This window comes from Protopterus annectens, chromosome 1.part1, assembly GCF_019279795.1.
Source record: "Protopterus annectens isolate FY-2018-M chromosome 1.part1, PAN1.0, whole genome shotgun sequence".
NCBI classification, from domain to species: Eukaryota; Metazoa; Chordata; order Ceratodontiformes; family Protopteridae; genus Protopterus; species Protopterus annectens.
The window spans coordinates 823527262-823539699 of NC_056726.1; the positions used below are offsets into that span (position 1 = coordinate 823527262).

Here is a 12438-nt window from a genome sequence, read left to right on the forward strand (position 1 = left end):
TGTACCCCACATAACCAAATGCAGGGCAAACCCCAGAAACAAACTCACATAGTGGAACCAATAAGCTTTATAATAAAAAGAAAATAATTCTCACCAAAAGTAAGAATAATAATTCCCAGAATGTTGGAGCCCTTGCCATTGAAATACACAAACAACTCAGGAGCTTAATAAGTTCCACCAAAGCCGTTTGAGGCTAAAAGAGCTACCCAAGCCAAAGATAATCATAAGGCATTTTATTTGTAATCTTAACAGCATGATGCAGCAATGTGCTGAGCTGATTGTGAACAATGTTACCTACACTGAGACTGAAGATACCTACTTGTCAATAAATTTAACTCTAACTTTACCTCTCTCTCTCTCTCTCTCTCTCCGTCTGTCTCCCCTCCATCTGTTCCTCAAAATATACCTGAAACTAGCCCACATCCAGCAATCACACAAAACCAAGTCTTAAAAGTGCTATCAAAAGCTAAAAATACTGCATCGATGGGATCTGACAGTATCACTGGATGTATCTTAAATAGCATGAAGGATGATTTAGGCACACCCCTAACAACACTGTTCAATCTCAGCATCCATACAAGTTTTGTACCAAGTGAATGGAGAACAGCTACAGTCATTCCTCTGCATAAGGGAAGACATTCCACAGATCCAGACAATTACAGGTTTGTAAGTCTGACCAGTCTCATTTGCAAAGTTATGGGAACTCTTATCATTGAATTAATCAATCAGGACATAGGAACCTTCAAACACTGGACCTGTCTCAGTCTGGATTTGTCAAGGGCGACTCATGCTTAGCTTGATAGATTTTTTTTTTAAAAGATTACCAAAGTGATGCAGGAAGGCAAAATGGTACAAACCACATACCTCAACCTGGCCAAGGGTTCTGACACAATTACCCACTCACAGTAGAAAAGCTAAATAAACTGTGAATAAACTCCTATGTCTCTCCCTCTATGGATTGCCAACTGGCTCAAAGACAGAGATGCACATAATCAAAATAGGGAAATTACTTTCACTAAGAGACCAGTCATCACTGGAGCCCCCCAGGTATCTGTGCTGGGACCTCTCCTGTTTGGCATCTATTTTTCTGAAGTAAAAGCCAGTACCAAAGGGCTATGGCTGACTAAGTTTGCAGATGTCTGTAAGCTAGCAGCAGCCATTGAATCCTTGAAAGGCTTAGCCATCCTGCAGGAAGATTTGTTTCAAATAAATAACTGGTGACAAAATTATGGTCTGAAACTAAATGCCAAAAAAATGCATTACTGTATAATTTGGGAAGTCATTGTCCCCAGGGAACTACCATATTGACAATACTCCCCTAAGAGTTAACCTAGTTATTTGGGATTTGGGAAATTAGGTGGACAGGGTCTGTAATTACACAGGTCTGTAGAAGGACCACCTTTGTGTAGGGCAGTAACAGTGGCTGTTCACCTTAGGAAGGAACAAACCCTGTAGACAGGCTGAGGTTGAACAGTTTAAGTAGAGGCTCAGACAGGGCATACATGGAACTGATGATAATGCAGCCTGGTACATTGTCCCGTCACATGGAAGTATTAGTTTTAGCCTTTGACAGGGGTTCTAAGACTTGTTGCAAAGTCAGTGAAACTCTTAGGGACAGTAGGGACAACAATTTGGGTAGGCGGGGTAAAGATGGCACTAAATTTGTCTCTGAATATATTAGCTATACCCTTGAGGTCAGAGTGGGTAATATTCTTATGGATGAGCTCAGTGCAGTGTTGGACATTATTCCTTAATGTTCTGATATAACTGAAGAAGGTTTTGTCGTTTCCTTTGGAAAATGTAATAACTCTAAGTTCACAGTCTGCTTTACATTTTCTAACTCTTTGTTTAAGTTCCTTGCTGGGATGTTTCATTTTTGTCTTGAGGTAGTGAGAAGGGAATTTCTTGCACCTTTATTAATATGGGATTTCTACCACAGTGTATTATTCCTGAATTTACCATTATATGTAGGGAGGATGAGATCTATTGACTTTTCTATGCATCTGTTCAGGTGCTGGTAGATGTCAGTTGGGAATGTGGCAACTCTCTCAGGTGGGTCCAATTGCAAGGGATTGTTGGGAATGTTATACAAGTCTTTTAGAAACTGAAGTAGGTTTATCTTGGAGAAGTCCCCTAATATGATTTAATTTGGTATGGGATGGTACCCTATGTCTAAGAGAAGATAACTGATTTCTGGTCTGATTTAACCTTGGATTAGGATATGTGAGGTAGGGTGCAGGTGGGGCTTAGGCTGGTAAGGATAAGGTCAAAAATATTAGAGCATCTAGTCCGTAGTTTTCAGTTTGCTCCAGTCCATTTGCATTAATGAAGTCTAGAAAATGCTGAGCATAACTGTTTTTGAGGTGTAAATGTGTCAGCCGATGTTTGGGTAACTGAATCTCCCTGGTAAAAAGGTATTTAGTTTGATATTTAATGCCTAATGGTGTAGAGGTAATTTCTGTAATCTTTGGGCGACATTGGTGAGGATCTGTAGCGATGAACTAGTAGCTGGATTTGCTGTGGATGATTTGGATCTCTAGGAGTGCCAAGTTAGGATTGTGGATAATTTCTTGTCATGTAATGCTGTTTCTGACAAATACAGGTACTCTCCTGCAGTTACTTAACAGTCTGAAAGCATGATAGATGCTAAACTCTGGCAAAGACAGAGTGCTGCTATTGCACTGAAACCATGTCACACTAACTACATAAATATGAATGCATTTGACTTGCAGGAGGGCCTCAACTTCTGGCATTTTTCTATTTAGACTCCAAGCATTGTGTAGTGCCACCTTGATATTGTCCAAATTTGAGTTTGAGTTTTCTATGTTGGAAAGTCCAGTAGAGGACTGTGACTAAAGAAGGCACTGTAGGGGCAGCAAATAATTTAGCCAGTATGTAGAAGCTGTGACATGACTGACTAAAGCCTTTGCTGCCCCTTCCATGCCTTTTTAGACAGTATCCCCCCAATGGACATTGCCAATGGTAATAACTACTTGGCCAGGATCCTACTGGATATTCCTAAAGCCTCTGACAAACCCTGACCATCTTTAAGTATTTTATATAAGATGTGGTTAATCATATCATACCTGTGTAGCTTCACTTATCAGTTGTTTCTCAGAATGTTCTGCCTAGCCTGGGTTGTCCCAGAGAATGGTTACTTGTAAGCAGCATTCCAACATCAACCCCTTTCAGAAGTGCAATACAATACTTTTGAGTCCTGCAACTCTGAAAATAAAGTGTGACTTCAGTAAAATAAGTTAATGCTGAAATTCACTGTAATATATTTAAAGAATGTTAGCAGTTATGCACAAAATGTGGTGGGCTATGCTCCTCATTCTCCAGTCATATATATATATATATATATATATATATATATATATATATATATATATATATATGCGTGTGTGTGTGTGTGTGTGTGTGTGTGTGTGTGTGTGTATATATAAATATATATATATATGTATATATATATATATATATATATATATATATATATATATATATATATAAACTCCATGATCATTGCACTTTGCAGTAGGGGGAATACGCTAAGCTACCACAACCTCAGACTTTGTACATATTCCAGATCTTTGCACTTAGCCTCAGTATTCTGAGGATTTTTCCAAATTTTTCCTTCTTCGTTTTACCCCCACACTTGTTGCCCATCAACCTATCCCAGATGGACTCAAAGACATTTATTCTTCTGTGGTGGAAGTTCCCAGCAACACTGAGGTAACAGCCATCTGAAGGAACCATCATTCAGGCAGCCATTAGGTTTGCTGGCAACTCATCTGTGAGAACATTTGAATGGCCTAACTCCACCCCCTGGGTGGGAATGGGGGGACTGAGCTACCCACATCCCCACAGCATCCAACAGTGCCCTCTCCTGAGAGCAATGCTGTCATGCACTCACTAATTAGTGCTACCGCCAGGCAGTGGGCTGCTGAGCACAAAGCCTACACCCCATGTGACTGCATAATGTTGCCCCTCATCTGAAGGATTTTGGAGGTTTGTGTCCTGCTCTGCCTCCCCCTCCCCCAGGATTGACATGCCCTTTTTCCCCCTATCAGGTCTGTAAGGTGTGTAAACTGCTAATTGGACTCAGGTACCTGTGCCATAATCAGGGCTTTAGCTCTGTATGCCATCAGAGCTGTTTGAAGGATTACATGCATAGTCCCTGGAATATCAACAAACACCCCATTTACATAAATATTAGCAAAAGTAATGCAATAATATAATCAGATAGTGCGGATTATCTTAAATGCATCAGATTTTCCTTCAATTCAGTCAATGTACTTCTAACGAATACAGCTGTATCTGTCATGCATGACAGAATTTTCTGCTTAGACTGTAGGTATATTTTGACAGCAAGTAACAACATATAAATTAAATTAAATACAATACCTGAGGAAGGAAATGAAGCCAGTACATTGCGTCCATTCAGGTCTTGGAGAGTTCGGAAATTTCCTGATAGAATACTATCATGATCTCCTTTTAAAGTGGATTCCAGTAGTTCTAACTAATAAAAGATTAGCAAACATTAGTATTCCCATTACTATATGTTTTGAATTATGTTATTTAAAATGCTGTCATTTGCTTCTTTATGTGTTCTCTCTACAGCAAGCTCACTTCTGTATTTTTAATTATATGTATATGATTCTTATAATAAAAAGTGCATTTCAGATTGGGTAAGGCAAGACAATCAGGAAGTAACATTGAAACTTACCGAGTATGTGCTGGATTCAGGAAATTATGTAGTAAAGGAATTGGTACTAAATTCTCTAGGTAGAGTGTTTAACTTTGAATATAATGGGAAGAATAGAACAGGAGCCTTTAACTCTATACTTGAAGAAAAATATACTAGTGCTGTCAACAAACCTACAACTTCAGCATCAGCTAAGGCTTTAGTAAACTTTACAGTCTTACTTAATCTTATAGATGTTAATAACGTTTCTAAATCAAATTTTTTATTTTCACTCTTTACTCACAAATTTCCTATGTAGTCAAGAATTTACAGGGTATATATTTCAAAGTTTGATTTCTAAAATAGAAAAGGTAAAGGTGATAATGTCTCCCTTATCAGATCACAATGCAGTTACTTGCCAATAGATTAAAATATACTACCTACATTAATGGAGGAAGACCAACCTTGCTTTATATTCGATAATTTATTTAACTGATTATGCTAATAGATATATAACTAGTCTGGATCTAAATAATGCTTTTGATTCAGTAAACTAGTCTTATTTAACTAAAGCATTAGGCATATACATATTTCTAAAAAAAATTATATCTCTTATTAACCATCTTTATCAAAATTCATTGTTATATGTTAAACCAAGATCTTTTTTTTTTTACAGTCAATTTAAAAAGACATGAAACAAGGTTGTCCTGTATATCCTTTATTATTTGCTTTGGCTATTGAGCAATTAGCAGATTACATAAAACTTAACAATGATATAGAGGGATTTAAAATAAAGATTGATAGACTTCCAAAATTCAGTTAGTTGTTGATGCTATACTGTTAAAGTTCAATCAGAATAAAACTAATACCTTATTAATTAACAAAAAAATTAAGTTACTTGATGGACACTAATAGTGAATTTAGATGGGATAGTAAAGAGGTTAAATATTTAGGATTTTATCTTACAGGCAATTATAAAAAAACAGCAACAAATTATAAACATATTTTACACAATATTAAAAAAATAACAAATAAATGAAATAAGTTATTCTTTCTTTTGAAAGATAATTTACTCAAAGTTCTATACATTATACAGACTTCATTAGTTCCATGTAAAGAACACGTTAAACAATTTAACAGCATTTGAAGTTCTTATGGCACTCCAGAAAGTCCAGAATAGATCTGGATCATCATGTAATCATGTAAGAGAGTGAAAAGATGTTGGAATAGTATTTCCTGACCTAGAAATGTATGCACTAGTTTCACTTATTAATACAGTAGCTTTATGGTTAAATTCTGATTATTCAGCTAATTGGACAAAAAACTACATAGAACCATTTGGATAAATAAGGAAATACAACATATATACACACCGAATAATAATATGAATAATAATATGAAATGACTGTTAAGGACATATTTATCTAAAGCACCAATAATCAAATAGAGTCTACTTACATAAACAACATATGAAAAAATGTGAAATTGTATATATAAATATATACGCAGAGATAAAAGCATGATGCTTTACATTATTCCCTATAGCATTAACAGCCAGATGTATAGACAGTCTGGAGTTTCAGAAAATGGTAACCTTAGAAGATAGGGATTTGATGTTTTTGGAGTCAAGTGTTAATAGACACTAAAGGACCTGATGCTAATTTTTGTAATGGGTAAGTGTGATTTGGATACAGAAAACTGGATTATAGTACAAATCAGTAGACAGTTCTTAATCTGTAAAGTTGACTCAATGCCAGATATAAATAAAAAGAATACCCATCTATTCTTGATTTTCTAAACAATCTTGAAACAAATGGTAAGAAGGTCCTATTTATCCAAAATATATAAAATAATTATAAAGTGTAAATTTCATGTCAAAGATAACTATTAGGATTATGATTTCCAAATAAGTGGCTCAACTTTAACTAGAATAGACAAAATAATTTTAATGCACTACATCACCTTTATTTTGGAGATTATTTTGTTAGAAATGTTTATATAGCTCATTTATTACTGCACCCTATTGAAATGTTGGCACGCAAAATACCAAGTGTTATTAAGCCAAAAAAAAGACTGAACACACAGGAGAAGAGAAAATCTTGAAAATCACTCTTCTTTTTTAAACTTCTTTTTGGAGAGGAGGCAAGCCCCCTGCACCACCCCACCCCTGAACTTATATAGGTTCATAGGTTGGTACTAGGCTATCGGCCCTAGGGCCTATACAAGCCTAGCCATAACAATTCCCTGGATATTTCTTCCCACAATATTTATTTCTCTGGATCCCTGTCTAGCAGGGTGACTGACATGATCCCCAGAGTGAATTTCCTATCTCTCATCCAATCATCAAGGTTCCTTTTGAAGAGGGCCAAGGAGGTGCTCTGCTTGACATGTATGGGCAGTCTATTCCAGAGTATGGGGAGTCTCTGGGTCAGGAAGGTATCCCTCCAGCATATTTTGTTCATTGTGATGACAAGGTTTAGACCCCTGGAGCGTGTGGCTCTGAGGGAGTGGGATTTCTTTAAGTGGAGTATGTCCAACAGCTCAGGGCTTGACATGGCCTTGTATGTTACGCAGAGATCGCCTCTGAGTAGACGATATGCCACAGAGTATAGCTGGAGTTTTTTTAGAAAGTCAGCATATGGCATCTGCTTTAGGCCTGTGATTCTTTTAGTGAGGTATTTCTGTGGCCTTTTCAGCTGTTGCAGATGTCTTGTGAGGTACATACCAAACGAGGCATTATACTCTATAATGGGTCTAATGAGGATGACTACACTAGGACAATGACCTCCTTTTTTCTGGATAAAAAGCCCTTAGTGATGAGGTGTGCCACATAGAAGGATTTCCTGACTGTTGTGGTGATGTGGTTATCGAAAGTGAGACCACCGTCCACCTGTGTCCCTAAGTCTCTCATCACACTTTCGATGTTTAGTGTACTGCCACCTATGTGGTAATTCATGGGTACATGTTTTTTTTCCAAAGGGGATAACTATACATTTCTTGACATTAAGCTTGAGCCCATGGCTCTGGCACCAGGTATCTGTTTTTGTAAGGCCCTTTTGTAGAATATCCACATCATTTGGGGATTTAATAATGGCTCCCAGTTTGCAGTCATCTGCGAACTTTGTTAGCCAGAGTCCCTTAATGTTGGCCTGTACTTCAGAGAAGCAGATGCCAAAGAAGAGCATCCCCGGACTGAACCCTGAGGTACTCCACTTGTCACTTGTCTGGAGCTGGATTTGGAGTCGGCTACTTTTACAGTCTGGGTTCTGTCAGTAAGCCACTTGGCAACCCATCGAGTGACATAAGGATTTATGCCCAGCTTAGTAAGTTTATCTATGATTCCAGAGTGGGGGATAGTGTCAAAGGCCTTGACGAGGTCCAGATAGGCTGTGTGAACCACCTTACCCTCATCCACAGCTCTGGAGACTGATTTGAAGAAGTCAATCAGATTCAGGAGACAAGATCGGCCCTTCACAAACCCAAACTGGGTGGGGTCCAGTGTTTGAAGGTTGCCAATGTCTTTGTTTATATGTTCCATGGTAATGCGTTCCATGCCCTTGCAGATCAGGCTTGTCAGACTGATGAGATGGTAGTTCCCAGGATCCAACGCGGATCCCTACTTGTGGAGTGGGATAACTGTAGCTGCGCACTACTCAGTGGGTACGAAGCCTGAGGTGAGGCTATGATTAAACATGGCACTTAGGTGAGGTGCCAGTTCATTTTGTAGTCCATGTAGTACACAGGCTGGGATGTCATCTGGTCCCATGGATGCTGTATTCTAGCTTTGGAGTTTTTAAAGTAAAGTCTATATATAAATATATATATATATATATATATATATATATATATATATATATATATATATATATATATATCTATATATATATATATATATATATCATCTTCTTTCGGCTGTTCCCGTTAGGGGTCACCACAGCGGATCACCTGATTCCATTTCTTCCTGTCCTCTGCATCTTGCTCTGTCATACCAGCCACCTGCATGTCCTCTCTCACCACATCCATAAACCTTATCTTCGGCCTTCAACTTTTCCTGTTACCTGGTAGCTTCATCCTTAGCATCTTTTCCCAATATACTCCGCATCCCTTCTCAGCACATGTCCAAACCAACATAATCTTGCCTCTCTGGCTTTGTCTCCAAACCTTCCAACCTGGGCTGACCCTCTAATATACTTATTCCTAATCCTGTCCACCCTCATCACACCCACTGCAAATCTTAGCATCTTTAACTCTGCCACATCCAGCTCAAACTCATGCCTTTTTGTCAATGCCACTGTCTCCAAACCATATAACATAGCTGGTCTCACTACCCTCTTGTAGACCTTCCCTTTCACTCTTACAGGTACTCGTCTGTCACAAATCACTCCTGACACTCTTCTCCACCCAGTCCATCCTGCCTGTACTCTCTTCTTCACCTCTCTTCCATACTCACCATTACTCTGAACTATTGATCCCAAGTATTTAAACTCATCCACCTTCGCCACCTCTACTCCTTGCATTCTTACCATTCCTCTATCCTCCCTTCTCATTCACAAGCATATATTCTGTCTTAGTCTTGCTGACCTTCATTCCTCTTCTCTCTAGAGCATATCTCCATCTCTCCAGGGTCTCCTCCACCTGTTCCCTACTCTCACTACAGATCACAATGTCATCTGCAAACATCATAGTCCATGTGTACTTTTTGAGGTTTTTGTTTTTTAAAGTAAAGTACAGATTTTATTGCTGAGTGTGGGAGTCATGTGTGTCTTAGTACATTGTGTGAAGGTTGTTTGCGGTGCCGGGAAAAGTGAGTGGTGGTGGATGCTTAGGGCTAGAGAAGTCAGCGGTTGTTTATTTTGTTTGTTTTGGTTTGTATTTTGTGGTGTAGGGTGGTAGGTTTCCGTTTGGGTTGTTTTTTTCAGTATTTTGGGAGCTGGTATTCAGTAAGTTCGGTATAGTGTTGTTTTGTACTTTTGGTCTTAGTTTTCTGGTCTTCAGTAATATGAGCTTTTGGGATATATAAGTAGATCCATATATATGTATACTTATTATATATATATATATATATATATATATATATATATATATATATATAGGTTTACCTTTATAAAGCCGAATCACAGTGGTACGAATGCTCATATGAGCGACTTGTAACCATGAAAGTGAAAACGGCGATAGTTCTTAATGTTCAAAAAACAGCAAATCAAAAAGCAGATTCACTGTTTTTCGAACATTAATGTTGAACGAAAAAAAAAAGAAGTGTAAAGCAGGGAGCAAGCCCCCCCAACCCCCCCACACACCCCTACTTTAATATTCTAACTCCGAGATCACACTACAGTGGGGAAAGGGACCATTTTCCAAACCCCACTATAGTCCAATCCGCCCCACAATGTCGAATGTACAGTGAGCGAATGTCACTGTGCATTCGCTCACTGCACATTCAAACCTTTTTTCGTTCGGCGTTTGCAAACTTTGCAAACAGCCTTTCGAACAATTGCTGTTCGCCTGAGTGTGAATCGCCTTTCTAAAGGTTAACCATATATAGATATATATATATATATATATATATCTGTATATATATATATATATATATATATATATATATATGTGTGTGTATATATATATATATATATATATATATATATATATATATATATATATATATGTATATATCTATATCTAGATATATATATATATATATATATATATATATATATATATATATATATATATATATATATATATATATATATATATATATACCATCTCTGAGATTCTCATAACTTGGAGACAATGGAATATTCTAACAAACAGTATCTCCGAATTAGCATATGCATGTCCAGTCTCTCAGCCATTCAGTCTTCATATTTGACATTTTAAATAGTTACCTTTATCACTCCACAAAGAATTTAAATAATATACAGATAGGAAGGTATTGGTTATTGGTTGTTGGAGGTGTAAATCCTTAAACTGTATTAGCAGTATATTGTTTATGATTAGAAAGTTTTACTACATTTTAAAAAATATCAATGTTTTCTGCAAGTATTGCGTCCTGATAAATTCATATGAAATAACTTTTTGGTATTGTTTAATGCTCCAATTCTCAGATGTGTTTGGAAATCTCAGTTCCCACTTCTCTGGAGCTTAACAATAGTCAAGATAATGACTACAAAGAACTGGAAAAATGAGATTACACCTTAATTTATGTAATTTATAAATACAGTCACAGTTATATGTCAAAAAGAAATGTCTGCTATTAAAATGACAACAAACAAAATACTCACATATTATAATTACTGGATAAAATTGAACTCACTATTACAGAAATATTACTCTGTGTCCTACGATCAGTTTATGACTATTGAAGTTTAGTAATGTATATATAAAAAAAAGCGAAGTAGACACTTGTGTAAATTACTTATTTATTATGGCAAAATACTAAAGCCCATTTGATCATTCGTATTTTCATTTGGAGTATTGGTGGCATTTTCACCGTATCACTTTACTATGTGCTAATGTTCTGTAGTCTCATGAATTCCTTAACCTTTGACTTCTGTCCATTTTTCCAAAAGTAACTTCATCTGTACCAAGCCTTTTGGTTTATTTCTGGTGTCTACCTCTACACTGTTATATCATAGATGTAGTTTGGCATTTTGGAGTAAAACATTCTGGTTTGACAATGTATTTAGACATTCTGCTATAAAGCTTGCATATCCTAAACTTGTATTTGTAAAGATAAGAAAATAGCTGCAACTTAATTTTTTGCATGAAAATTCTCCATTCCTAATCATTTTTTCTTCCCAAACATTTTCAGGCCTGACTTCAATTCTGATTTTATAAATTCACAGGGTACTTCTGATTGTGATGCCTACTGTATTGTCTTGTAAGACAAATAATATGTATAAACTTGTAAACCAAATCTGATAAACGTTCATAAGTTATAAAGGTCCGCATTGACAAGCTTTTGGTTCTTGCATGCCAATAGCCATATCTCTAAAATGGTTTAATATTTTACTGCTGGATGAGGTGTTTGGACTACCCTCTTTGAGCTATTTCTATGGTCTGCTTTTAGTTTCAAAAGCAAGAGTACTACTGCGGCTTGAATTTCTGAATGATAATCCACAATTGAAATCCTGAAGTCCCTTGAGTAAATGAACGGAAATCAACTAACACATCTAGTCGACTCTGAGAAGAGAATATACTAATGGCTCCACTCCCTCTGCAAGACACATTATAGCTCTCACTTCTCAGCTATGCAATTAGATGTTTCACTGAGGTTTTGGTGTTTTTGACAGGTTGCAGAGTTCATCATCAGTGAAATGATACAGACCTTCCGTAATACTAAGTACTGTTAATTATGTATGCCAGAATGCCTAAATGATAAGCATCAGGAGTAAGTAAATATTATTTTTACTTGATGCAATAATAATAAGATAGTGTATTTACAGTTTTGAAATAGACTGCCATTCTGTGGAAATAAGTACGCACATATTTGTTGTGATCAGAATCTGACAGACATTTGCAGTTATATTCTAAGGGCCATAACTTCCACAGGTCTATATCTCTGAAATGGTTTCAGAGTACAATTATTTACTTAACCATCTGCAAACTGTAGCCACTGTGTGCTTTTAGGAAAAAAAAAGAAAAAAAAAAAGAGGAACTACATCTTGAATTTGTCTGTAAATATTCAAAATTAACTGTAATTTTAATTTTGTAACAGCACACTCACACAAAGCATAATTTTCAAGGACATATAA

At 36.7% G+C, this 12438-nt stretch overlaps 1 protein-coding gene across 1 annotated transcript in view; it reads right to left on the reverse strand.

The window, feature by feature from the left end:
• CA9 (carbonic anhydrase 9) overlaps positions 1–12438 on the reverse strand; it is a 733318-nt gene that overhangs the window by 185128 nt on the left and 535752 nt on the right. The window contains exon 7 of the mRNA XM_044087344.1: positions 4405–4519. Coding sequence (XP_043943279.1) covers positions 4405–4519 — 115 coding nt within the window. The remainder of the gene's footprint in view (positions 1–4404; positions 4520–12438) is intronic.